The 27858-nt window shown below is 46.6% G+C and overlaps 1 protein-coding gene and 1 long non-coding RNA gene across 2 annotated transcripts; both read left to right on the top strand.

The window, feature by feature from the left end:
• The first annotated feature begins 505 nt into the window (after positions 1-505).
• On the top strand, positions 506-27858 carry LOC126988442 (nonsense-mediated mRNA decay factor SMG8-like). The gene is made up of 19 exons (XM_050846562.1): positions 506-725; positions 1146-1213; positions 1622-1781; positions 4853-4975; positions 7476-7627; positions 8043-8210; positions 10573-10692; positions 11416-11564; positions 12485-12649; positions 13767-13867; positions 14958-15050; positions 17837-17977; positions 19175-19374; positions 20064-20266; positions 23566-23886; positions 24189-24332; positions 25090-25245; positions 26373-26553; positions 27140-27858. The coding sequence occupies exons 2-19, from the start codon at positions 1146-1148 to the stop codon at positions 27453-27455; spliced, it is 2961 nt and encodes a 986-aa protein (XP_050702519.1). The 5' UTR covers positions 506-725; the 3' UTR covers positions 27456-27858.
• LOC126988445 (uncharacterized) lies at positions 15208-16301 on the top strand. The gene is made up of 3 exons (XR_007741954.1): positions 15208-15459; positions 15559-15756; positions 15853-16301. It is a non-coding gene; the product is annotated as an uncharacterized LOC126988445 (long non-coding RNA).

The raw sequence follows: 27858 nt of genomic DNA, 5'->3' as shown, positions 1-27858 counted from the left end.
TGGGACACAGGACCAGTGTGACATCCAGGTTACCACAGTTGCAAAGGCATTATAGTAATCTAGCATGCATAGAATGATGTATGCTTTGCTTGTATTTAAAGCACTGCACACACACACATACACACATATATATATATATATATATATATATATATATATATATATATATATATATATATATATATATATATATATTATCAAATGCTTTCTACACCATATTTTTCCTAAAATAACAAATTGATATAGTGTAGATAATACCTAATAAAACATAAGAACAAATATATTTTTCTTTACCCCATTAGTAAATCATTTTACAATAATGAAAAAAATAAGTAAAGGCTGAATAGGGTGCTGTGGCAGGTACTTCAAAAATAGTAAAGCTACCCCTGAAAAGTGACGTTTTTGGTGGGCTGCAATAGATGGCGCTACTTCCGCACGCCCGAGGAATTACTACATACCACTATCTCTTCGTATACAGTCTCTTTGGCCAAGACGGTACCTCGGTCACTGGTTTGTTTACATTGACAGGCGCCGAGGAGGGAGAGAGGCGAGGCGTGACACGAAGGAATGGAGGAAAATAATTAAAACAGCGACGAAGAGGAGAACATTAAGAAGCCAAGGCAGTGAGAATGGACGGAATATATTAAAGGGAGCACCAAGGAGTATAGAGGACGAGAATACTTACTGACACGTGACACAGCGCCGCCCACCGCCTACTGACAACGGTGAGAACACAATCTATCCTTGAACTGAACTAACTTACCTGAGTGATCTTGAGGTGGGCTTTTTTGTCATAGGTGGTGCTGTAAGGTCATGGCAGACTGAATTAGCTATCCACACAGTAATCACTTGTCAAATTCTCTAATGTAGACAACAAGCGACTCTCGGCCAGATGCCACGCGTCACGAAACTTTATTTTGTAACAAACATCACCCAAAAAGAATGGAGTTTGTGTATAAGTAAATATTTTTAACGGCTTTATGGTCATGAGAGGAGTACTCTGATGTACGTTCCATGCTCTTTTCTTAGTTTCAAAATGCAGTGTAATTTTGTCGTTTCTCGGCCACTCCTCGGTTTTCCCACAGTTGGAGCGCACGGGTTAAGGACCATGGCGTCATCCCTGAACTTTTTTTCTCTACCCTCAGATGGAGTTGGCTTACAAAATATCAAACCGGCAAGGACACTTCACCCTGCCTACCACATGGATGCCCCAGTAAGTGTGTGTGTGTGTGTGTTTTGTTCTTTCGTTCTTCTGTTTACTATATTCTCTGCCTTTCTTTCCCATGTCTTATTTTACGACATTTTTCTTCATTGTATATTTGTCTATTTTGTCTTCCTCTCCTTTTCTTCCTTTCTTATATTCATTTTTCTTCCCCTGTCTTCCTTCTCTCTCCTTATTTTCTTGATCATTTTCCTTCCAATCTTTTTCTTTCATTATTTTTTTTATTTCTTTCTCTTTTACTTCCTTGTGTGTGTGTGTGTGTGTGTGTGTGTTTACCTAGTTGTGAAATACAGGAAAAGAGCCGTGTGTTGCTACCCTTTCCTCCTTCTACTACTACTACTACTACTACTATTACTACTACTACCACCACTAACACCTCCCCCCCCACCACCACCACAGGGAGGCTGCGGCGCGACAGAGAGTGGCAGTGGTCGCTGTGTTCGGGCGGAGCTCCCTGGACGCTGGGGGGTGCAAGGCGGCTGCTCTGGAGGCGATGGTGGGGCAACGCATCTTCAACAGGGACCTGACGCACCCTATACATGTGGACCAAAGGACGCTGGTGAGGGTGCGAGGGTGATAGGAAGGGAGAAGGAAGGGGTGAGGGAGTGAGACAGGGAGTGTGGGAGAGAGCAATGTTGCTGGATTGTCGTACTCAGCTGCTTATATTTCCCGACTTCCTACCCCAAAACTGTCTTCTGGGCTCCAAGAACGAAACTCATTTATAGGTATCGTTAACCCTGTGTGATCCGAGGGGGTACATATCTGGCCCCCCCTCAGGCACGTCGATCAAAACGATGCATTATTTTTTAATTTTTTAACTTTCCACTAGCTTCTTTTCACTCATTATTCATTATTGTTTTACACTATTGATTCGGTACCAGTGCTTAGTGTTCATGAGCGTTATCGTTGTTCAGATAAATGAGTACGATGTTAGAGGTGGTATTACAAGACACTTCTGCTTCTCACATATTTCTAAAGGTCAAAGAGGGGGTCAATCGGGTTCTAATGAGGTTTCTACAGGTTAATGGTACAGAGGAAGGGTCACACTATCACCAGGGTCATAGAACTACTCCTGGAAATGCCCACAACTCCTACGAAAGCCTTGTTAAATATGTTTCTTTAGGTTCATGGTACAGAGGAAGGGTCACACTATCACCAGGGTCATAGAACTACTCCTGGAAATGCCCACAACTCCTACGAAAGCCTTGTTAAATATGTGTTTCTTTAGGTTCACGATACAGAGGAAGGGTCACACTATCACCAGGGTCATAGAACTACTACTGGAAATGCCCACAACTCCTACGAAAGCCTTGTTAAATATGTGTTTCTTTAGGTTCACGATACAGAGGAAGGGTCACACTATCACCAGGGTCATAGAACTACTCCTGGAAATGCCCACAACTCCTACGAAAGCCTTGTTAAATATGTTTCTTTAGGTTCATGGTACAGAGGAAGGGTCACACTATCACCAGGGTCATAGAACTACTCCTGGAAATGCCCACAACTCCTACGAAAGCCTTGTTAAATATGTGTTTCTTTAGGTTCATGGTACAGAGGAAGGGTCACACTATCACCAGGGTCATAGAACTACTCCTGGAAATGCCCACAACTCCTACGAAAGCCTTGTTAAATATGTGTTTCTTTAGGTTCACGATACAGAGGAAGGGTCACACTATCACCAGGGTCATAGAACTACTACTGGAAATGCCCACAACTCCCGGTAAAGCCTTGTTAAATATGTGTTTCTTTAGGTTCACGATACAGAGGAAGGGTCACACTATCACCAGGGTCATAGAACTACTCCTGGAAATGCCCACAACTCCTACGAAAACCTTGTTAAATATGTGTTTCTTTAGGTTCACGATACAGAGGAAGGGTCACACTATCACCAGGGTCCTAGAACTACTCCTGGAAATGCCCACAACTCCTAGGAAAGCCTTGTTAAATATGTGTTTCTTTAGGTTCATGGTACAGAGGAAGGGTCACACTATCACCAGGGTCATAGAACTACTCCTGGAAATGCCCACAACTCCTACGAAAGCCTTGTCAAAATAGTGTTCTAGGGCAACGAAATGTCTTTAAATACGACCCTAGGTGTTACGAGTGCGAAAATTTGAAAACATCGGATCAGACAGGGTTAAAAGAGTTAGATCCTGATGTTTCTTGGGACTTAGTTAGGCGTCAGAAACCGGTGAATACTGTGTTCTGAGTACGTTTTTTTATTTTATTTATTTTTTATCTTTCTACAGCTAAGGAGACAGTTCAAGGGCGTAAAGAAAAATATAAAAAAGCCCGCTACTCACTGCTCTGGGAACAGTGGGAGAGAGGAAGGGAGGGGGAGAGGGAAGGGGGTATATATAAGGGTGCGTAGGGAAGGAGGAAGGGAGGATATGGGTGTGTGTGTAAATATATGCATTGAGGCAGCACATGTTCCATTGCCATTTGCAGGAGTCTCCCTCCCCACGACTCTTCTGTTCCCTGCGTCTGCCAATCCTCCCATTCTACCTCCTTGCAATTAAAACCTAACCTAACGTACTTAACTTGTCCAACCTAACTTACCTTATCTAACATAACCTAACTTACCTAACCTAACCTTATCTGACCAAACCTAACCTTACTTGTCTAACCTATCTTACCTAACCTAACCTTATCTAACCAAACCTAACCTAACTTGTCTAACCTATCTTACCTAACCTAACCTTATCTAACCTAACCGAACCTAATTTGTCTAACCTAATTTACCTTACCTAACCTAACCTAATTTGTCTAACCTAACTTACCTAACCTAACCTAATTTGTCTAACCTAACTTACCTAACCTAACTTTATCTAACTTAGCCTAACTAACTTAACTTGTCTAACCTAACTTACCTTATCTAACATAACCTAACCTAATTTGTCTAACCTAACTCACCTAACCTAACCTAATTTGTCTAATCTAACTTACCTAACCTAACTTACTTAACTTGTTTAACCTAACTTACCTAACCTTACCTTATCTAACATAACCTAACCTAATTTGTCTAACATAACTTACCTAACCTAACCTTATCTAACCTAACCTAACTTACCTAACCTACCTAACCTAATCTAACCTAACTTACCCTCTGTTCCCTTGCAGATAGGCGTTGATGGGTATTATGTCTAACCTAACTTACCAAACCTAACCTAATCTAACCTAACTTACCTAACCTAACTTACCTAACTTGTCTAACCTAACCTAACTTACCTAACCTAACGTTATCTAACCTAACCTAACCTAACTCACCTAACCTAACCAACTTAACTTGTCTAACCTAACCTAACCTAACCTAACTTGTCTAACCTAACCTAACTTAACTTACCTAACTTGTCTAACCTAACCTAACCTAACTTACCTAACTTGTCTAACCTAACCTAACCTAACTTACCTAACTTGTCTAACCTAACCTAACCTAACTTACCTAACTTGTCTAACCTAACCTAACCTAACTTACCTAACTTGTCTAACCTAACCTAACCTAACTTACCTAACTTGTCTAACCTTACCTAACCTAACTTACCTAACCTAACCTAACCTAACTTACCTAACCTAACCTAACCTAACTTGTCTAACCTAACCTAACCTAACTTACCCTGCGTTCCCTTGCAGACAGGCGTTGATGGATATTATGATGTTGGGCGTCGCACCGTCTACCTGCACCTCACAGCTGCCTACGACACCTCTACCCTCATTGCATCCCTTGAACATATGCATCAGCTCTTGCAGGAGAAGGTGTGTGTGTAGGGGGGGAAGGGGATGTGTGTGTGTGTGTGTGTTTGCTTTCTGATCTTCCTTCCTTCCTTCCTTCCCTTCTTCCCTCTTCCTTCTATTCTTGTTTCCTTCCTTCCTTTCTTTCCCTTCCTTCCTTCCTTCCTTCCTTCCCTTCTTCCTTCTTTTCTTGTTTCCTTCCTTCCTTCTTTCCTTCCTTTCTTTCCCTCCTTCCTTCCTTCCTTCCTTCCCTTCCTTCTTTTCTTGTTTCCTTCCTTCTTTCCTTTCTTTCATTCCATCCTTCCTTCCTTCCCTTCTTCCTTCTTTTCTTGTTTCCTTCCTTCCTTCTTTCCTTCCTTTCTTTCCCTCCTTCCTTCCTTCCTTTCTTCTTGTTTCCTTCCTTCCTTCTTTCCTTTCTTTCCCTCCTTCCTTCCTTCCTTCCTTCCCTTCTTCCTTCTTTTCTTGTTTCCTTACTTCCTTCTTTCCTTCCTTCCTTCCTTCCCTTCCTTCTTTTCTTGTTCTCTTCCTTCCTTCCTTCTTTAAGTCCTTTCTTTCCTTTCCTTCCTTTCTTCCTTCTTTTCTTGTTTCCTTCCTTTCCTTCCTTCCTTCCTTCCTTCCTTCCTTTCTTTCCTTTCCTTCCTTTCTTCCTTCTTTTCTTGTTTCCTTCCTTCCTTTCTTTCCTTCCTTCCTTCTTTTCTTGTTTCCTTCCTTCCTTCTTTTCTTGTTTCCTTCCTTCCTTCTTTCCTTCCTTTCTTTCCTTCCTTCCTTCCTTCCTTCCTTCCCTTCCTTCTTTTCTTGTTTCCTTCCTTCCTTCTTTCCTTCCTTTCTTTCCCTCCTTCCTTCCTTCCTTCCTTTCTTCTTTTCTTGTTTCCTTCCTTCCTTCTTTCCTTCCTTTCTTTCCTTCCTTCCTTCCTTCCTTCCCTTCCTTCTTTTCTTGTTTCCTTCCTTCTTTCCTTTCTTTCCTTCCTTCCTTCCTTCCTTCCTTCCCTTCCTTCTTTTCTTGTTTCCTTCCTTTCTTTCCCCTCCTTCCTTCCTTCCTTCCTTCCTTCCTTCCTTCCTTCCCTTCTTCCTTCTTTTCTTGTTCCCTTCCTTCCTTCTTTCCTTCCTTCCTTCCTTCCTTCCCTCCATCTCTGTCTCCTTTCCTTCCTTCCTTTTTCTCTCCATTTTTCTCTCCGTTTCCCTCTTCTCTTCTTCCTTCCTTTCCTTCCTCCAATGATCCTTCTCTTCTTCTTCTTCTTCTTCTTCTTCCTTCCCTTTCATTTCTTGTTCTTTTTCTTCTTCATCTTCTTCTTCTTATTATTATTACTATTATTATTATTATTATCATTACTATTATGTGTGTGTATTTACCTAGTTCTATTTACCTAGTTGTGAAATACAGGAAAAGAGGCGTACTAGTCTCGTGCTGTCCCGTCTCCATAACGCTTATCATCCAGTTTGTCCAAATTCATGAATGGTTTTTGCACACACAGTCTCCTCGTCAAGTCCGTTCCATGTTGTTATGCTTCTAAACTGTATTTCTTGAGGTCTCTCCTACAGTCGCTCTTCTTCAATTTCTTACCGTTGCCTCTTGTCACACCTCTGTCACGTACCACTAGGTGTGTGTGTGTGTGTGTGTGTGTGTGTGTGTCCTTTCTCTATTTCCCTTCCTTCCTTTGTTCCTTCCTTCCTCTCCTTCCTTCCTTCCTTCCTATGTATTTTCCAAGTTGTGATATATGGGAAGCAGTGTGTGTGTGTGTGTGTGTGTGTGTGTAGCCCTTAAACTACTTCCACTGCTGTAAAAACACACACACACACACACACACACACACACAACAGCTTCCTTTTCCTCTACGCCAACCTAACCTAACCTAACTCTACCTCCTTCCACAGGGGTTCTTGATGGCCTGGTCCAGTCTCAAGTTAGGGTTTGCCAAGAGCCTGCTGGTGCTGTTCTCTGTTTCCCATATCAACCTAACCTAACCTTAACCTAACCTAACCTTAACCTAACCTAACCTAACCTAACCTCCTTCCACAGGGGTTCTTGATGGCCTGGTCCAGTCTCAAGTTAGGGTTTGCCAAGAGCCTGCTGGTGCTGTTCTCTGTTTCCCATATCAACCTAACCTTAACCTAACCTAACCTAACCAAATCTAATCTAATTTTTGCCTTTCAACTCCTTCCATCACTGTAAAAACACACAAAACATGTTCCATCTCTATGTCAACCTAATCTAACCTAACCTAACCTAACCTTAACCTAACCTAACCTAACCTAACCTAACCTAACCTAACCTAATCTAATCTAATTTTTGCCTTTCAACTCCTTCCATCACTGTAAAAACACACAAAACATGTTCCATCCCTATGTCAACCTTAACCTAACCTAACCTAACCTTAACCTAACCTAACCTAACCTAATCTAATCTAATTTTTGCCTTTCAACTCCTTCCATCACTGTAAAAACACACAAAACATGTTCCATCCCTATGTCAACCTAACCTAATCTAACCTAACCTAACCTAACCTAACCTAACCTCCTTCCACAGGGGTTCTTGATGGCCTGGTCCAGTCTCAAGTTAGGGTTTGCCAAGAGCCTGCTGGTGCTGTTCTCTGTGTCCCATATCCTGCTGCTCTGCCACCCCACCCACACCTTTGACGTCACCTACATACATCTCTTCAGGACCCTGGACGCTATACGGTGAGAGGGAGAGAGAGAGAGAGAGAGAGACTGAACCTAACCTAACCTAACCTAACTTACCTAACCTAACCTAACTTACCTAACCTCACTTAACTTACCTAACCTAACCTAACCCCCCCCCCCTCTAACCTAACCTAACCTAACCCCCCCCTCTAACCAAACCTAACTAACCTAACCTAACCTAACCCCCCCCAGTAACCAAACCTAACTAACCTAACCTAACCCTGCCCCTAACCTAACCTAACCCCCCCCACTAACCAAACCTAACTAACCTAACCTAACCTAACCCCCCCCCACTAACCTAACCTAACTTACCTAACCTAACCCTGCCCCTAACCTAACCTAACCTAACCTAACCCTAACCTAACCTAACCCACCCACTAACCTAACCTAACCCAGCGTCGTCCCTCCACAGGTCCAAGGCACACAACCACCTCTCAGAACTCCTGCGTACCGTCCCAGGCATCAGCAAGGATTGGGTAGCGTTTGGCCGCCTGTGTGCCCCTCGCGTACTCTTCCTCTTCTCCGCTCGCCTCCTGCCTCCTCAGATCCGGGGCAGCGCGGAGGACGGGGCAGCTCACAGGTGGGTACAGGGGTTAGGTAAGGTCAGGGTAGGAAGGGAAGGAAAAGGAGAGAAGGAAGGTTAGGTTAGGGTTAGAAAGAGATAAAGCGTTGGAAGGTTAGGTTAGGGTAGGGAAGAGGGAAGGTTAGGTAAGGTCAGGGTAAGGAAGGGGTGAAGGGAGAGGACAGGGCAGCTCACAGGTGGGTAGGGGCATAGCTGGACACGATAACAGAAAACCTTATTCCCGATACCCGATAACTGATAATGGAAAACCTTATCGGTGATAACCGATATCCGTTAACTGGAGACACAAATATAGGCGATAACCGATAACCCATACCCGATATGAATCCACAATTCCGATACTAGCTAGCGATAAGTCCGATTGGCGAGAACGATATTATATTGATATTTCAAATAAAACATAGATGAATTCAAATTTTCATTATCTGTATTTTAGAAAACTTACAAAACCTGAAAACCACACGTTGACACGTACCTTTGGACGGTAATACTGGAAACGCCTGAACTGGTGTTGTGTTATTTGGCGTCCCCACCGTCAAAAGCTGGCGCTTTTTACAAACATTGTCTTCGTGAACTGTGCATGTTCAGACCAGCAGTGAACCTGTACAGTTCACAAAGCTAGCTTATAATTAATTGCTGGAAGGCTGAATCAGACATACAGTATACAAAGTGTCGTTCTAGAAACAGCGAGGATGGTGGTACTGTATGTCTGATTCAGCCTTCCAGCAACTCTTAATGTGTTAAAAAGCTTTGTGAGACTGTACAGGGCTACACTTACTGGTCTGAACATGCGCAGTTCACTAACCAATGTTTGTAAATAAAAGCACCAGCTTTTGACGATGGGACACCAAACAACACAACACCGGGTGCTTTCAATACCATGGCATGCCCACAAACAAATATGGAATATCAAATTTGAGGCAGTGAATAAACATTTTTTGGGCAAAGTTAAATGATTTTTCTCTTTGATTTATTGATTTTTGACTCTAACATAAAAACATAACCAAGTGTTTTAATGTTGATGATCCAAGTATGAAATCTCTTCACTGAAGACATTTCATACCCCAAAGTTTTTTCATACAACACCGGGCGTCCGGGCCACGGGAGGAGACAACGCTTTTTTTTTTCTGAGGCGGAAAAAATTAGCAATCATCGCTAGTTTGGTTATAAAAGTAACGAAGATACCGATATATATTTAACCCCTTCGCGCCGGATGTTCAAAAAGCCCGCCTGGCTGATATATGGCGTGCACGGCCGCAAACCTGAGCCGGCATGTATCTGCTTGTCGCCTCCGTATATTATGCTGCAGAAAGCCCTCATTACATGTATCACATATTTGCAAAGCAGCATACACAACGAGTCAACATGTACCTGCTATGCATAATGTAAATTGCGTCAACGCGAAATAAAAAAAAGCGAAATAAAGAAAGGGGAGAAAGGGGCAAGGGGGAAAGAAATAGAGAAAGCAGATGATTGTGTAGAGGAGGAAGAATGTCGAGAAATTATCAGCAAATACAACTCTGTTATCATCAGTCAGAGAGCTGCCAGATACTCCTTTGTCATCAAGGAGTGGTGGTGTTGGCACCTTGGTGTCTGGGAGAGAGAGAGAGAGAGAGAGAGAGAGAGAGGTGGGCGAGTCACACCATTGCCAGATTATCGTACTCAGAGCCTCGTATTTACCTATTTCTGAGCCATAGCAATTGCCAAAAGACACCAATAATTAATTATTTTACCAATATCTATTTATATAGGCAGTTATTGGGGTCGAGGAGGCAGTTTTTGGGGTCGGAAATCGGCAAAAATAAGAGGCTGAATACGGCAATCTGGCAACGTTGGCGAGACGTGATGGTGTCGGCGCCTCGGTGTCTGAGAGAGAGAGAGAGAGAGAGAGAGAGAGAGAGAGAGAGAGAGAGAGAGCGAGCCAATGAGACTTCCTAATTTTAGACACAAGGCGGGAAGAAGGCGGTGCATACTGTGGCTCATTTTTTGTGATTGGTGGGAACAAGGATGGCGGGAGGAGCAATAGGATTTCAAGGACAGCACACGGCGTCTATACTTAGTACCCAACACAAAGTACGGGACAACTCAATAGAAGAAGAAACAGAATAGAAATATGACACCTACGTAGGCGTCATCGTATTGAAAGGGTTAAATAAGTTACGGATGGCCGATAACCCAATTTTGTTATCAGCAATAAAGTATCGCGATGGGTAGGAGGTTAAGTAAGGTCAGGGTAGGGAAGGGAGAGGGTGGAGGAGGAGGAGGAGGAGAAGGAAGAGGAATAGGAATAAAAAAGAGGGATTATGACAAGGTTCTAATTCCACTTCTCCACCTAACCTAACCTAACCAATGCTTCCAGGGTCCGAGGCGGCGGGGGTCGCTGTTCCGCCCCTTCCAGCCCTCTACGGAACCTGGAACTAGCTCTTGAGGACCAAATATATCGTCTTCTCCGCAAAAGTCGGGTCATCACAAATATTAGGTAAGGTAGTGGTGGTGGTGGTGGTGATGATGTGATAGATAGGAAGGGAATCTCTCTCTCTCTCTCTCCTTGATCGCTTCTCTCCTCCTCCTCCTCTTCCTCCTCTCCTTGTTTATCTCCTTCCTATGCCTTCTTCCTTCTCTCCCTTTCTCTCTCTCTCTCTCTCTCTCTCTCTCTCTCTCTCTCTCTCTCTCTCTCTCTCTCCAATTCTTTCCTCTTCTCTCCTTCATCCTCTCCTTCTCTCCTCTTCCTCTTCTTCCTCTTCTTTCATTCTCTTCCTCTTCCTCTTCCTCTCCTTTCCTCCTCTTCCTCTTTGTTTTCTCTCTTCTTCCTCTTCCTCTTCAATGCAATCTTTTTCCATTCTCTTTCCTTCCTTCTTTCTCTCCCTTCCTCTTCTTCTTTGTCTCTCTTCTTCCTCTTCCTCTTCCTCTTCAACGCGATCTTTTTCCTTCCCTCTTCCTCTCCTCCTCTTCTTCTTCCTCTACCTCTTCAATGCAATCTCTTCCATTCCCTTCCCTTCCTCTTCTTGTCTCCTGTCATTCTCTTTCTCTCCTCTTCTTCCTCTTCCTCTTCAATGCAATCTCTTCCATTCCCTTCCCTTCCTCTTCTTGTCTCCTGTCATTCTCTTTCTCTCCTCTTCTTCCTCTTCTTCCTCTTCTTCCTTTCTCTTATTCCTTCATCCCCTTCTGTCCCTGTCTCACTCCCTCTCCCTCTCCTCAACAGTGCCAACTCTCTCTTTGCGCTTCCAAACAACCAAGCATATGTTTACATCATGGAGGAACCGCAGCCTGGCACCGCAGCCCCCCCCCTCATCGCTGCCACCCTGCACTCGCTCTGTGGCACCCCATCGGCCCCCTCCACACCCTCTGCTGGTAAGGGCTTCCGCTTATCCACTTATCCACATTCCCACGTAATTGGCAGAGCTTTCGTAGGAGTTTGAGGCATTTCCGAGGGTAGTTTTGTGACCCTGTTGGTAGTGTGACCCTTCCTCTGTACCATGAACCTGAAGAACACGCATTTAACAAGGCTTTCAGGGTCATTTCCAGGGGTAGTTTTATGACCCTGGTGGTAGTGTGACCCTTCCTCTGTACCATGAACCTGAAGAACACACATTTAACAAGGCTTTCGTAGGAGTTTGGTGGGCATTTCCAGGGGTAGTTTTATGACCCAGGTGGTAGTGTGACCCTTCCTCTGTACCATGAACCTAAAGAACACACATTTGACAAGGCTTTTGTAGGAGTTGTGGGCATTTCCAGGGGTAGCTTTATGACCCTGGTGGTAGTGTGACCCTTCCTCTGTACCATGAACCTAAAGAACACGTATTTAACAAGGCTTTCATAGGAGTTGTGGGCATTTCCAGGGGTAGTTTTATGACCCTGGTGGTAGTGTGACCCTTCCTCTGTACCATGAACCCAAAATACCACTCATGAGAACCCGGTTGATCTCCCTGTCGGCTTTTGGAGAGAGTTGATGGAGGCGGAAATGTCTTTTTATTTATTTAGTTATTTTTTTACAACAAAGGAGACAGCTCAAGGGCACAAAAAAAGGAAATTGTAATATAAAAAAAGCCCGCTACTCAAAACAGAACCAACCTTTCTCTCCTCCCTGTCGTTCCTCCTCCTCCTCTTCTCTTCCTCCACACTCTATCTTCAGGTCTTCTCCACAGATGTTGCGCCGACTAAACAAAACTTTTTCCAGGTTTTCTTTGGTTTCCCAGCAGGTCACATCCCTTCTTATAAGCCTGTGGCCACCTATACATTCGTTCATATACCTGTCTGTGCATTCCCAACAGGTGATAGCTTGGCGGCCGACCTCACCCACCTCAGCCTGGGTATGGCGGGGGGGCGGGGGCAGAGTGTTGGTGGCGGACGGCAGGACCCGACCTCAGCCACCACCGCCAATGGGCTAAGCGCTTCAATTCTCTCCGGCGTGGCAACGGAACGGAAGAGGAACCTGGGTAAGAGAGAGAGAGAGAGAGAGAGAGAGAGAGAGAGAGAGAGAGAGAGAGAGCAGAGGTATGTTAGTTTAGGTTAGGGTTGGGAAGGGAAGGGAAGGGAATGCAAGGAAAGGAAAGGAAAGGAAAGGAAAGGAAAGGAAAGGAAGGGTAAAGGAGAGAGAGAGAGAGAGAGAGAGAGAGAGAGAGAGAGAGAGAGAGAGAGAGAGAGAGAGAGAGAGAGAGAGAGAGAGCAGAGGTATGTTAGGTTAGCTTAGAGTTGGGAAGGGAAAGGGAAGGGAAGGGAAAGGAAGGGAAGGGAAGAAAATGGAGAGGAAAGGAAGGGAAGGAAGGATAAACTGGAAGAGGAAAAACAAGGAAAAAAAAAACGATGGCATGAAGGGAAAAAATATGGAGAGGAAAAAAAAACAGGAAAAAACGATGATGGGGAAAAAAATAGACCTTCATCGTCGTCTCTAGTCTAGCGTAAAAGAACAAGAAGGAAAACTGGACGAGGAAAAACAAGGAAAAAAAAACTATTGCATTGGGGAAAAAAAAATCGGGGGAAAAAAATGATGATGGGGAAAAAATAGACCTTCATCGTCGTCTCTTGTCTAGAGGAAAAGAACAAGAAGGAAAACTTGAAAGAGGAAAAACAAGGAAAAAAAACCCGATTGCATTGGGGGAAAAAAATCGGGGAAAAAAACGATGATGGGGAAAAAATAGACCTTCCCCATCGTCTCTCGTCTAGAGGAAAAGAACAAGAAGGAAAACTGGACGAGGAAAAACAAGGAAAAAAAAAACGATTGCATTGGGGGAAAAAAATTGGGGAAAAAAAATGATGATGGGGAAAAAAATAGACCTTCATCGTCGTCTCTTGTCTAGCGGAAAAGAACAAGAAGGAAAACTTGAAAGAGGAAAAACAAGGGAAAAAAAACGATTGCATTGGGGGAAAAAAACGATGATGGGGAAAAAATAGACCTTCATCGTCATCTCTAATCTAGCGGAAAAGAATGAGAAGGAAAACCGGATGAGGAAAAACAAGGAAAAAAAAAACGATTGCATTGGGGAAAAAAAAATCGGGGAAAAAAACGATGATGGGGAAAAAATAGACCTTCATCGTCGTCTCTCGTCTCCGCAGAGCACAGTTTCGCCATCTTCCTCCAGCAGCACATCGACCAGGCACTGGGGAAGGGATTTGACGACAATGTGGGTAGGCATTCCGGACCCCTCTTCTTCATGGTGAGCCTGTTCTTGTTGTTGTTTTCCTTTTCTTCTTCTTTCTCTCCTTTCCTTTTCTCTTCCTCTTCCTATTTTCTTTCTTTTTTTCCTCTTCTTATTTTCTCTCTTTCTCCTCTTCCATTCTCTTCCTTTTCCTGTTTTCCTTCTTTATCTTTTCCTTTCCCTAATCTCTCTGTTTTTCCACTTCCCCCATTGTCATTTTTTCCTTCTCTCTCTTCTTTCCTTCCTTCCTCCTTCGTTCTTCCCTCACCTCCATCCTCATCCGTCATTTCCCAGGGGGCTTCGTGGTGCAGTGGTTAGCACACTTGGCTCACAACTGAGAGAGCCCGGGTTCGATTCCCGGGCGGAGTGGAAAAATTTGGGTGGCTTTTCCGATACCCTATGCCCCTGTCCACCCAGCAGTGAATGGGTACCAGGTATTAATAGGGGGTTGTGTCCCGTCTCCTGGGGTCTATTCCCTTCTCCTATAATTCCTTCCCCTTCTGTCTCTCTCCGGCATATGACCACAGATGTTGCGCCGACTAAACCAAACTTCCCAACTTTTTCCTGTCTCCTGGGGTCTGTTCCCTTCTCCTATAATTCCTTCCCCTCCTGTCTCTCTCCGGCATATGACCACAGATGTTGCGCCCACTAAACAAAACTTTCCAACTTTTTCCTGTCTCCTGGGGTCTGTTCCCTTCTCCTATAACTCCTTCCCCTTCTGTCTCTCTCCGGCATATGACCACAGATGTTGCGCCGACTAAACCAAACTTTCCAACTTTTTCCTGTCTCCTGGGGTCTGTTCCCTTCTATAACTCCTTCCCCTTCTGTCTCTCTCCGGCATATGACCACAGATGTTGCACTGACTAAACCAAACTTCCCAACTTTTTCCTGTCTCCTGGGGTCTGTTCCCTTCTATAATTCCTTCCCCTTCTGTCTCTCTCCGGCATATGACCACAGATGTTGCGCCCACTAAACCAAACTTCCCAACTTTTTCCGTCCTTTCCTTTCCTCCTTTCCTCTTTGTTTATTTGGCATCTTTTTAGCCTTATTAATGAGTGCCAGCTCGTGCCACCTTGACCCTCTCACCTGCCTTCGTTCCCCCCCATAGGTGCCAAGAGCGAATGTGTGGTTCGAGGCTGTCAACAAAATCTATAATTTCTTCGTGTCGGAACCATCGGAGAAGGACACCAAGGCTAAGCAGGTGAGTGAGGGGAATGCACACACACACACACACACACACACACACACACACACACACACACACACATACACACACACAGGCACACACATACATACACACACACACACACACATCATATACAGTCATAATTATGCATACTCAATTTCTCCACCTAACTCAACACAGTCCTCCAAATATCTATCCCCTATTCTTGAACAACACTCAACTGTCACCTTTTCCATGATAAACAATCTCAGTCTATCCTTAACCCGTCCGCTGTGATTGGAACGGATTTGGCCTTCACTGGTAGCCTGGTAACGTATAGTCCCATGTCTTTCTCTGCCTCTGTGGTGGATAGTGGAGTGTTTCCCATGTGGTATTGGTGTGCTGGATATCCCTTCACTGGTAGCCTGGTAACATACACTCCCAGGTCTTTCTCTGCCTCTGTGGTGGATAGTGGAGTGTTTCCTATGTGGTATTGGTGTGCTGGATATCCCTTCACTGGTAGCCTGGTAACATACACTCCCAGGTCTTTCTCTGCCTCTGTGGTGGATAGTGGAGTGTTTCCCATGTGGTATTGGTGTGCTGGATATCCCTTCACTGGTAGCCTGGTAACATACACTCCCAGGTCTTTCTCTGCCTCTGTGGTGGATAGTGGAGTGTTTCCCATGTGGTATTGGTGTGCTGGATATCCCTTCACTGGTAGCCTGGTAACATACACTCCCAGGTCTTTCTCTGCCTCTGTGGTGGATAGTGGAGTGTTTCCTATGTGGTATTGGTGCTGGATATCCTTCACTGGTAGCCTGGTAACATACACTCCCAGGTCTTTCTCTGCCTCTGTGGTGGATAGTGGAGTGTTTCCCATGTGGTATTGGTGTGCTGGATATCCCTTCACTGGTAGCCTGGTAACATACACTCCCAGGTCTTTCTCTGCCTCTGTGGTGGATAGTGGAGTGTTTCCCATGTGGTATTGATGTGCTGGATATCCCTTCACTGGTAGCCTGGTAACATACACTCCCAGGTCTTTCTCTGCCTCTGTGGTGGATAGTGGAGTGTTTCCCATGTGGTATTGGTGTGCTGGATATCCCTTCACTGGTAGCCTGGTAACATACACTCCCAGGTCTTTCTCTGCCTCTGTGGTGGATAGTGGAGTGTTTCCCATGTGGCATTGGTGTGCTGGATATCCCCTCCCAAGGTGCAGGACTTTACATTTTCCTTCATTGAATTGTAGCAGCCACTTTTTGATCCATTCCTGTAGCTTGGTGAGGTCTTTTGGTAGGAAATCTGCAGTCAAGGGGTAGAGTTTTAACTGGAAACTTCACATCTCCTCTCCTACTAAATCAGCTTCCTCGAGGTTGGGCATTCTGTATCGTCTCCGCCAGTTCTTTCCCCCCTCACAGTTGCTATCCATATACAGGGGCCTTGTCCGCCCTCGTATAGAGTATGCATCTCACATGTGGGGGGGCTCCACTCACACAGCTCTTCTGGACAGAGTGGAGTCAAAAGCTCTTCTCCACATCAGCTCTCCTCTTACTGACAGCCCTCTACATCTTAACCCAGTAGCAGCGACGGGCCAAATTTGTGGCTTTACCGTGTAGCAGCGACGGGCCAAATTTGTGGCTTTACCGTGTAGCAGCAACGGGCCAAATTTAGGCTTTTTACTGTAGCAGCGACGGACCAAATTTGTGGCTTTACTGTAGCAGTGACGGGCCAAATTTGTGGCTTTACCGTAGCAGCGACAACAAATTTGGTTTACCGTAGAAGCAGCGACGGGCCAAATTTGTGGCTTTTACCATGTAGCAGCGACGGGCCAAATTTGTGGCTTTACCATGTAGCAGCGACAATAAATTTGTGGTTTTACCGTAGCAGCGATGGCCAAATTTGTATTTATTCAAATAAATTTGTGGCTTTACCGTAGCAGCGTCAACAAATTTGTGGCTTTTACCGTAGCAGTGATTACCAAATTTGTGGCTTTTACCGTAGCAGCGATGGGCCAAATTTAGGTTTTACCGTAGCAGCGACGGGCCAAATTTGTGGTTTTACTGTAGCAGCGATGGGCCAAATTTGTGGTTTACTGTAGCAGGGACGGGCCAAATTTGTGGCTTTTAATAGCAGTGACGGGCCAAATTTGTGGCTTTACCGTGTAGCAGCGACGGGCCAAATTTGTGGCTTTACCGTGTAGCAGCGACGGGCCAAATTTGTGGCTTTACCGTGTAGCAGCGACGGGCCAAATTTGTGGCTTTACCGTGTAGCAGCGACGGGACAAATTTGTACCATGAAATAACCCCCAAAAAATAGATGATACATAATCTGATCACAAATGCTTTGATATATATTATGAAATGGTTTGTGTGAGGGGTGATTTTTTCTCATTTTTCTCGCTTGGAGGGACCATTAAGAAACATGATCCCCGCTGCTATCGAGTTAATTTCTGCCGTACCAAACTGACTGAATTCTGGACCATCTGTATAGAGTTCCACTGCCGTCTAAGGGTCAAAGGTCATCAGGAGAGAGGAAACAAAATGCCTAGAATGTCGCTGCGACCACAAACAATGCTCGGTAGAAATGTTTGAAATAGGGGAGCCACTTGGAGAGACAGCTTGACGCTCCCTTCTCGATATTCTTCCGAAGGTGTCTTTTGAAGCTGTCTCCACACACACACACACACACACACACACACACACAGTATCATCCATCAACTACCATCCAGGCCCCTCAAGCAAGCCTACCAGTGCTTTAGGCATAGACATAAAAAAAATAATAAATAAAAAAATAAAAATTCAACACCTCATTCTTCACTTCCGCAGGTCATGAGCAGCCTACAGAACCTGGTGGAGACTGAGGTGAGGTTCTCGGCTGCCCGCTGCGCCAAGATTCTGCCCCTCGCTCTCTCCACCTACAAGGATGGCCTGCCTCCCCACTACACCCAGCTACACCACCAGGAGAAGGTACGGCGAGTGTGTGTGTGTGTGTGTATTTACCTAGTAGTTTCACAGGGCCTGGGTTTTACGCTCGTCTGGTCCCGTCCCCATATCTGCATTTATCCAACTGTTCCTTAACGCTTTGCACACTTCTCGCCGACACTACATCCTCACTTAGTCTGTTCCAAACCTCTATGTTTCTTGACGGGAAGCTATGTTTCTTTATGTCTCTCAAGTCTTCCCTTCCTCTATTTTCTACTGTGTCCTCGTGTGTTCCTGCTGGTAAGTCCGTCTCTCTAGTAACTCTTTGTTGTCTATTTCCATTTTAATCAATAGTTTATAAATATGTATTAGGTCTCCTCTTTCTCTTCTTTGTTCCAGTGTTGGTAGGTCCATTTCCATTCATCTCTTCATATGTCAATCCCTCCAGCTCTGAAACCATTTTTACCGCCCTTTGTATTCTTTCTAGTTCATGTGTTTCTTCTTATGGGGAGACCACACTGCCTCTGGATATCCAATTCTGGTCTAATCGTATCCTTATCCATATGCCAGAACAGGGAGGGATTGAGACACTTCTGCCGCGGCCACCCCCTGGAGGGAAGGTCACACGAGGGAGCAAGGCGTCAGATACATAGATAGATTGATGTTTGTGGTTCATATAGAGGTGTTTGAGGGGGGTCCGTGCATGCCCAAACATTCAAATATATCACCGAAAATAAAAGATTGATATTCATGCAACCACGAACACGCCCAGTGATGCCATTTCTCTTTCTCTTTCTCTACTGTTTATCTTCCTCTCTCCTTTATTTCTTCCTTCCTTCCTTCCTTCCTATTCTCCATTCTCTCCTTTCTCTCTTTCTCTCCCTTCTCTCTCTCTCTTTACATTCTTCCTTCCTTCCTTCCTTCCTTCCTTCCTTCCTTTCTTCCTTCCTTCTCTCTCTTCCTGATACACTTTCTCTCCTAATATTTCTCATCAATCTTCCTTCCTTCCTTCCTTCCTCTCCCTTCTCTCTCTCTCTTTACATTCTTCCTTCCTACCTTCCCTCCCTTCCTTCTCTATCTCACACACACACACGCACACACACACACACACACACACACACTTTCCCTCCTAATTTCCCTCATTATCCCTTCCTCTCCTTTCCCTCTCTCCCTCTAAACACACACACACACACAGACACACACACACACACACAGACTAACGCATCCCCCTTCCCCTCACAGCTGGTCATGGCTCTCACTGTCCTCAGCGGGCAGGCGAGGGGCCCAATGTATGAGGAGTATGTGTCCCAGTTGGAGGAGGCGTGCGAGAGGGTGTGGCGAGATGGGAGGATGGGATGTGAGGTGCTGTCCCTGTCTGGTAACACTTGTCAGCACCCTCGACACAACACGGCCTCGGAGGGTGACGGGGAGGGCGTGGAGAGGTGAGTGTGTGTGTGTGTGTGTGTGTTTGTGTGATGGGGTGTAGTAGGCCTTCCCTTACTTAACCTAACATAACATAACCTAACCTAAACTTAACTAACCTAGCCTAACATAACCTAATGTAGCCTTACTTAACCTAACATAACCTAACCTAACCTAAACTAAACTAACCTAGCCTTACTTAACCTAACATAACCTAACCTAGCCTTACTTAACCTAACGTAACCTAACCTAAACTAAACTAACCTAGCCTTACTTAACCTAACCTAAATTAACCAAGCCCTACCTAACCTAACCTAACCTAACTTAACCTAGCCTTACTTAACCTACCTAACCTAACCTAACCTACCTAACCTAACCTAACCTAGCCTTACTTAATCTAACATAACCTAACCTAACCTAACCTAACCTACCTAACCTAACCTAAACTAACCTAGCCTTACTTAACCTAACCTAACCTAAACTAACCTAACCTTACTTAACCTACCTAACCTAACCTAACCTAACCTAGCCTTACTTAACCTAACCTAACCTAAACTAACCTAGCCTTACTTAACCTAATGTAACCTAACCTAACCTTACTTAACCTAACCTGACCTAACATAGCCTTACTTAACCTAACCTGACCTAACATAGCCTTACTTCACCTAACCTAACCTAACCTAACCTAACCTAACTCCACCACCTCCAGGGGCCTTCCAGTCATGCCACACAGCTCCGGCGTCACCTACATCAGCTTTTGCAACTGTGGACGCCGGCAGGGACAACGCGAGGACCCCTTCACTGTGCACGACGCCAACCACCTCTTCTACTCCCTCCTGGCCGACACCTGTTGCACGCGTCTTGAGGCCATCACCTTCCCCACCTTTAAGCCCAGTGTGTCCAATGCCAGAGGTACGTGGGAAGGGGGACAATAGAGAAAGGAAGGAAGGAAGGAAGGGAGAGGGGAGAGAAGGAGAAGGATGGAAGAAAGGAAGGAAGGAAGGAAGGAAGGGAGAGAGGAGAGAAGGGGAAGGATGGAAGAAAGGAAGGAAGGAAGGAAGGGAGAGAGGAGAGAAGGGGAAGGATGGAAGAAAGGAAGGAAGGAAGGAAGGGAGAGAGGAGAGAAGGGGAAGGATGGAAGAAAGGAAGGAAGGGAGAGAGGAGAGAAGGGGAAGGATGGAAGAAAGGAAGGAAGGGAGAGAGGAGAGAAGGGGAAGGATGGAAGAAAGGAAGGGAAGGAAGGAGGGAAGGGGAAGGGGAAGAATGGGAGAAAGGAAGGAAGGAAGGGAGAGAGGAGAGAAGGGGAAGAATGGGAGAAAGGAAGGAAGGAAGGAGGGAAGGAGGAAGAAAGACTGGTTTGATGAGAGGAAAGAGAAGGGAAAGGATGGGAGAAAGGAAGGAAGGAAGGGAGGGAGGGAGAGAAGGAGGGAAGGGGAAGGGGAAGAATGGGAGAAAGGAAGGAAGGAAGAGAAGGAAGGAGGGAGAAATGAAGGGACAAGGAACAGGAAAGATGAAAGAAGGAAGGAAGGAAGAAAGGAAGAGAAGGAAGGAGGGAAGGAGGAAGAAATGGAGGAAAAAGGAGGAAGAAAGACTGGTTTGATGAGAGGAAGGGAAAGGGAAGAATGGGAGAAAGGAAGGAGGGAAGGAAGGAAGGGAGAGAAGGAAGGAGGGAGAAATGGAGGAAAAAGGAGGAAGAAAGACTGGTTTGATGAGAGGAAGGGAAAGGGAAGAATAGGAGAAAGGAAGGAAGGAAGGAAGGGAGAGAAGGAAGGAGGAAGAAATGGAGGAAAAAGGAGGAAGAAAGACTGGTTTGATGAGAGAAAGAGAAAGGGAAGAATGGGAGAAAGGAAGGAGGGAAGGAAGGAAGGGAGAGAAGGAAGGAGGGAGAAATGGAGGAAAAAGGAGGAAGAAAGACTGGTTTGATGAGAGGAAGGGAAGAAGAGAAAGGAAGGAAGGAAGGAAGGGAGAGAAGGAAGGAGGGAGAAAAGGAGGACAAAGGCGGAAGAAAGACTGGGTTGATGAGAGGAAGAGAAGGAAGAATAGGAGAAAGGGAAGGAAGGAAGGAGAGAAGGAAGGAGGGATTAATGGAGGAAAAAGGATGAAGAAAGACTGGTTTGATGAGAGGAAAGAGAAAGGGAAGAATAGGAGAAAGGAAGGAAGGAAGGAAGGGAGAGAAGGAAGGAGGGAGAAATGGAGGAAAAAGGAGGAAGAAAGACTGGTTTGATGAGAGGAAGGGAAAGGGGAAGAAAGGAAGGAAGGAAGGAAGGAAGAGAAGGAAGGAAGGAAGGAGGGAGAAATGGAGGAAAAAGGAGGAAGAAAGACTGGTTTGATGAGAGGAAGGGAAAGGGAAGAATAGGAGGAAGGAAGGAAGGAAGGAAGGAAGGGAGAGAAGGAAGGAGGGAGAAATGGAGGAAAAAGGAGGAAGAAAGACTGGTTTGATGAGAGGAAGGGAAAGGGAAGAATAGGAGAAAGGAAGGAAGGAAGGAAGGAAGAGAAGGAAGGAGGAAGAAATGGAGGAAAAAGGAGGAAGAAAGACTGGTTTGATGAGAGGAAGGGAAAGGGAAGAATAGGAGAAAGGAAGGAAGGAAGGAAGGAAGGAGGGAAGGAGGGAGAAATGGAGGAAAAAGGAGGAAGAAAGACTGGTTTGATGAGAGGAAGGGAAAGGGAAGAAAAGGAGAAAGGAAGGAAGGAAGGAAGGGAGAGAAGGAAGGAGGAGAAATGGAGGAAAAGGAGGAAGAAAGACTGGTTTGTTGAGAGGAAGGGTAAGGGAAGAATGGGAGAAAGGAAGGAAGGAAGGAAGGGAGAGAGGAGAGAAGGGGAAGGATGGAAGAAAGGAAGGAAGGGAGAGAAGGAAGGAGGGAGAAATGGAGGAAAAAGGAGGAAGAAAGACTGGTTTGATGAGAGGAAGGGAAAGGGAAGAATGGGAGAAAGGAAGGAAGGAAGGAAGGAGGGAAGGGGAAGGGAAAGGGAAGAATGGAAGGAAGGAAGGAAGGAAGGAAGGGAGAGAAGGAAGGAGGGAGAAATGGAGGAAAAAGGAGGAAGAAAGACTGGTTTGATGAGAGGAAGGGAAAGGGAAGAATAGGAGAAAGGAAGGAAGGAAGGAAGGGAGAGAAGGAAGGAGGGAGAAATGGAGGAAAAAGGAGGAAGAAAGACTGGTTTGATGAGAGGAAGAGAAAGGGGAAGAATAGGAGAAAGGAAGGAAGGAAGGGAGGGTGAGAAGGAACAAAGGAAGGAAGGGAGAGAGGAGAGAAGGAAGGAGGGAAGGAGGAAGAATGGGAGAAAGGAAGGAGGGAGAAATGAAGGGACAAGGAACAGGAAAGATGAAAGAAGAAAGGAAGGAAGGAAGGAAGAGAAGGAAGGAGGGAGAAATGGAGGAAAAAGGAGGAAGAAAGACTGGTTTGATGAGAGGAAGGGAAAGGGAAGAATGGGAGAAAGGAAGGATCAACACCAACACCACATCAACACCATCACCACCATCAACACCACAATCATCACCACTACAGGCCTTTTATTTCTTCTTTTTTGGGGCATTTTTTTCTGGCATATCAAAAAAGTTACCCCCATGTGTGTGTGTGTGTTGCCCTTCCTTTCCTTTCCTTCCTTTCCCTTCCCTTTCCTTCCCTTTCCTTCCCTTTCCTTCCCTTCCCTTTCCTTCCCTTTCCTTTCCTTCCCTTTCCTTCCCTTTCCTTCCTTCCTTCCTTCCTTCCCTTAAATACCCTTCCTTTCCTTCCTTCCTTCCTTCCCTTCCTTCCCTTCCCTTCCTTCCCTTCCTTCCTTCTTCCTTCCCTTCCTTCCTTCCTTCCTTCCTTCCTTCCTTCCCTTCCTCCCTTCCTTCCCTTCCTTCCTTCCCTTCCTTCCTTCCTTCCTTCCTTCCTTCCCTTTCCTTCCCTTTCCTTTCCTTACCTTTCCTTCCTCCCTTTCCTTTCCTTCCCTTTCCTTTCCTTCCCTTCCCTTTCCTTTCCTTCCCTTCCCTTTCCTTCCCTTTCCTTTCCTTCCCTTCCCTTTCCTTCCCTTTCCTTTCCTTCCCTTACCTTTCCTTCCCTTTCCTTCCCTTTCCTTTCTTCCTACCCTTCCTTCCCTTCCTTCCCTTCCTTTCCTTCCCTTTCCTTCCCTTCCCTTTCCTTCCCTTTCCTTTCCTTCCCTTTCCTTCCCTTTCCTTCCCTTCCCTTCCTTTCCCTTTCCATCACCACTCACCCCCACTACCCCCACAGCCGCCAAGGTCTCCGGCTCCGAGGATGACGACAGCGACACAACCACCACCATCACCACCACCACCACAGCCTCCACCGCGACCTCTGACCTCCCCCGCAGTGACATAGACGCCCCAGCCCAGCAGCTCCTACCCCGCGACCCCACTGACTCCGGCACCCCCCACACTCCCGGGCTTAGTCTGGGGGGGGTCGGGGGGCTGAGTGGGAGTGTGTGCGGCGGGGCGACAGCGGGGCGGATGACCGGGGGCGAACATAGCCACGGGGGCGGGTCGCAAGTGGTGATTACGTTGACTAAGGATGATGTGCGGATGATTGGAAAGGGTGAGTGTGTGTGTGTGTGTGTGTGTGTGTGTGTGTGTGTTTTGCTTCCTTCCTTCCTTTGTCTTGTCACATTCTTTCTCTCTCTCTCTCTCTCTCTCTCTCTGTGGGTTGGCAATGTGTCTTTCCTCCTCTTCTTCCTCTTCCTCTCTTGTTCCTCCTCCTCCTCCTCCTCCTCTCTTGTTCTTCTTTTTCTTCTACTTCTTCTTAGTAATAGTAATAGTAGTAGTAGTAGTAGTAGTTGTAGTAGTTGTTATAATTATCCACCTAAACTCATCCACTTCATCCACTTCCTCCCCACACAGACCGAGGGATCATCCGGCAGGCATCCACTACCGAATATCTACCGGGCATGCTGACAACCGCCTCGCCGTCCGGTCTACTGGCCCAATACTCCTCCTGGGCCCTCACCTGTCTCGGACCATCCTCCCTGTACTCCCATAACGCTGGTGTGTGTGTGTGTGTGTGTGTGTGTGTGTGTGTGTGTGTGTGTGAGAATGGGCAGGGTGGGGAGAGAGAGAGTTACCTGTGTGTGTGTGTGTGTGTGTGTGTGAGAGAATGGGGTGGGTGGGGAGAGAGAGTTACCTGTGTGTGTGTGTGTGTGTGTGTGTGAGAGAATGGGGTGAATGGGGAGAGAGAGAGTTACCTGTGTGTGTGTTTGTGTGTATGTGTGTGTGTGTGTTGCCCTTCCTTTCCTTTCCTTCCTTTCCCTTCCCTTCCCTTCCTTTCTATTTCCATCCCTTCCCTTTCCTTTCCTTCCCTTCCCTTCCCTTCCTTTCTATTTCCATCCCTTCCCTTTCCTTTCCTTCCCTTCCCTTCCCTTTCCCTTTCCTTCACTTCCCTTCCCTTCCCTTTCCCTTCCCTTTCCTTCCTTTCTCTTCCCTTTCCTTCTCTTCCCTTCCCTTCCCTTCCCTACCTACAGCCTTTCCTTTCCTCCACCTCTTCCCTCTTCCTTTCTTCTCCTCCTCCTCCTCCTCCTCCTCCTTCTCTCTCACACATAACCACACACACACACACACAAACACACACACAATCTTACCCTTCTCTTTCCTTCCCTTCCCTTCTCCTTCTCTTCCCTTCCCTTCTCTTCCCTTCCCTTCCCTTCCCTTCTCTTCTCTTCTCTTCTCTTCCCTTCCTCTCTCTCCCTCATTCTCCTCCTCCTCCTCCTCCTCCTCCTCCTCTCCCTCACACCGCCTCCCTCCCCAGGTATATGCGACCAACCCGGCTTCCTCCCCGGGACCAATTTCCTCCTGCCGTGGGATGTGACGGTGAAGATTGAGGACAGGGAGAAGTGGCCGGCTATTGCGGACACCCTCGGCAAGAAGGCTCTGCTCCTCAAGAACAAGAAGAACAGATGTGGAGGTGGGTACAGAGGAGGAGGAGGAGGAGGAGAGAGGAGGGGAAAGTAAGGGAGGGGAGGGGAGAGAGGGAAAGGGAAGGGAAGGGAAGGGAGATGATAGGATAGGAGAGGGAAAGGGAGGAGGAGAAGGAGAGAAGAGAAGATGAAAGGGAAGGAAAAGAAGGAGGAGGAGGAGGAGGAGAGGAAGAAAAATGAGAAGGAGGAAGAATTGAAGGAGAGGAGAGAGTGAGAAGGGAGGAAGGAAGGAAGGAGGGATGGAGGAGGAGAAGAGAGATGGAGAGAAAGATTGATGTAGAAGGAGGAGGAGGAGGAGGAGGAGAGGAAGGCACTATAGTTGAAGAGGAAGAAGAGGAAGAAGAGGAAGAGTGTGTGTGTGTGATTTTTTTTTTGTCATATTTTTTCCTTTTTTTTCCTTTTTCTTATTTTTCTTTCTTTCTTTCTCTTCATTTTGATTTCTCCTTTTTTTGTGTGGAGGAGGAGGAGGAAGAGGAGGAGGAGGAGGAGGAGGAGGAGGAGGAGGAGGAGGAGGAGGAGGAGGAGGAAGAAGAAGAAAAGGAGGAGGAGGAGGAGGAAGAGATGGAAGAAGAAGAGGAGGAGGAGGAGGAGGAGGAAGAGATGTAAGAAGAGGAGGAGGAGGAGGAGGAAGGGAATGAGGGAGAGAAACAGCTGATCTTCCATTCCCTTCCTCCCTATCTTCTCCCTCTCTCCCTCTACCCTTCCTATCTCCCCTCCCTTCCTCCCTTTACCCTCCCTATCTTCCCTCCTTTCCTCCCTTCCTCCCTATTCTTCCTATCTTCTCTCCCTTCCTCTCTTTACCCTCCCTATCCATCCTCCCTTCCTCCCTATCTCCTCTCTCCCTTCCTCCCTTCTACTTCCTCCTCCTCTTCTCCCTACTTCCTCCTCCACTCTTCTCCCTCTTCCCTTTTTCTCTCCAATCTTTCTTCTCCTCCAGTCATTCTTCCTCTCTTCTCCTCCCTTACCTCCTCCTTATCTCCCTTTTTCTCTCCAATCTTTCTTCTCCTCCAGTCATTCTTCCTGTGTTTTCCTCATCTCCTCCTCTTCTTCCGCTCCCTTCCTTCCAGTTCTCCCTCCATCTTCCCTCCACCGCTAATCCACCCCCTCCACGCAGACCTCCACGAGTTCTCCGTCAAGATCTTCCTGGGCGTGGAATACGAGTGCAAAGGGGGACATCGATTCATGCTGGCTTCCCCTGACCGTCACCTGAAGGCCTCTCCGTCAGGGCTCGTAAAGGATAATGCCACCAAGATCGCCAACGCTGACATGCCCCTGTACTTCCCGTGTCCGTGCAGGTGTGTTGGGGGGGCAGGGAGGGAGGAGGGAGGGGATTGGGGGGAGGAGGAGGAGGAGGGATTGGGGAGAGAGAGGAGGAGGGATTGGGTGTGTGTGTGTGTGTGTGTGTGTGTACTGAGACGATGGTTAGCTTTAGTCTCCACTCCCTTTCTTCATCCATTTTCTACTCCTCCGTTCCCTCCCTTTATCCTCCACTCCCTTCCTTCTATTCTCCTTCCTTTTCCCTATTCTCCCTTCCCTTCTATCATCTTCTAATCCCTTTTTCCCTCCCCTTCTCCTCCCCTCCCTTTCTTCCTCCCCTTCTACTCCTTCCTTTTCCCTATCCTCCCTTCCCATCTTTCACCTTCCACCCCCTTTCTTCCCTTCTACTCCTTCCTTTTCCCTATTCTCCCTTCTCTTCTTTCATCTTCCACTCCCTTCCTCCCTCCCCATCCCTCCCTCTATCCTCCACTTCCTTTCTTCCTCCAGTTTCCTATCCTCCCTTCCGTTCCATCACCTCCCACTCCCTTCATTCCGTTCTACTCCCTTCTCGTCCCCGCTATCTCCACCCAGACCCCACAGCTCACTCGTCACTCCCTCCCACAGTCGCAGCGGTGGGGGCATCATGAACGGACAGCTGATGAGGCTCCACATCGTCACCCCGAAGGCTCCCGTTAACGTCACTCTCTCGCCACAAGTTCAACCAGCGCCCGACCCCTGCCCGCGATTCATCCCTCAACCACCTACGTCACTCCCGGTCAAGCTCTCGGCCTCCGCATACTGGGTTCTCCGCCTACCCTATGCCTACGTCGGGGATCAGGGGCCGCACTACCCCCCAGACCCACGCCAGCCCACGCCGCCCTCATATGCAAGGCTTCATAAGGGTTGTTACGGGATATCGCAGGTGACGCTGGATAGGTGAGGTGTGGGTGCGCTCGGTTGTGGTTTGTTTTGGTCTCCCTGTGATGTGGAGGGGAAAGGGAGAAGGAAGGAAGGAAGGTTGAAGAGGGAAGGGAGTTTATGGAAGTAGGGAGGAAGGAAGGAAGGAGAGGAAAGGGAGTTATGGAAGGAGGGAGGAAGGAAGGAAGGAAGAAGAGGGAAGGGAGGAGAGATTGGGAGAGATCATGAGGGATTGGAGACAGAAGGGAGGAAAGGAGGAGAAAAAAGGGAGAGATATGAGAGGGAGAGGGAAAAGATAGGGAGATAATGAGGGATTGGAGACACAAGGGAGGAAAGGAGGAGAAAAAAGGGAGAGAGAAAAGAAAGGGAGGAAGAAAGATGAAAATGGGAGGAGAGAAGAGAGAGAGAGAGAGAGAGAGAGAGAG

Source organism: Eriocheir sinensis, chromosome 69, assembly GCF_024679095.1.
Source record: "Eriocheir sinensis breed Jianghai 21 chromosome 69, ASM2467909v1, whole genome shotgun sequence".
Classification (NCBI taxonomy): domain Eukaryota; kingdom Metazoa; phylum Arthropoda; class Malacostraca; order Decapoda; family Varunidae; genus Eriocheir; species Eriocheir sinensis.
Note: the sequence above shows the minus strand (reverse complement) of the source record. Positions and strands in the feature narration are given on the sequence as shown.

What these genes read in the sequence shown, in the direction of transcription:
- LOC126988442 (XM_050846562.1), top strand. Translation starts at nt 1,146, where the DNA reads ATGGAGTTGGCTTACAAAATATCAAACCGGCAAGGACACTTCACCCTG. An exon ending in AGGACCCTGGACGCTATACG is followed by an intron (nt 7,628 to 8,042) that starts GTGAGAGGGAGA and finishes GTCCCTCCACAG; the next exon opens with GTCCAAGGCACACAACCACC. An exon ending in GAGGACGGGGCAGCTCACAG is followed by an intron (nt 8,211 to 10,572) that starts GTGGGTACAGGG and finishes CAATGCTTCCAG; the next exon opens with GGTCCGAGGCGGCGGGGGTC.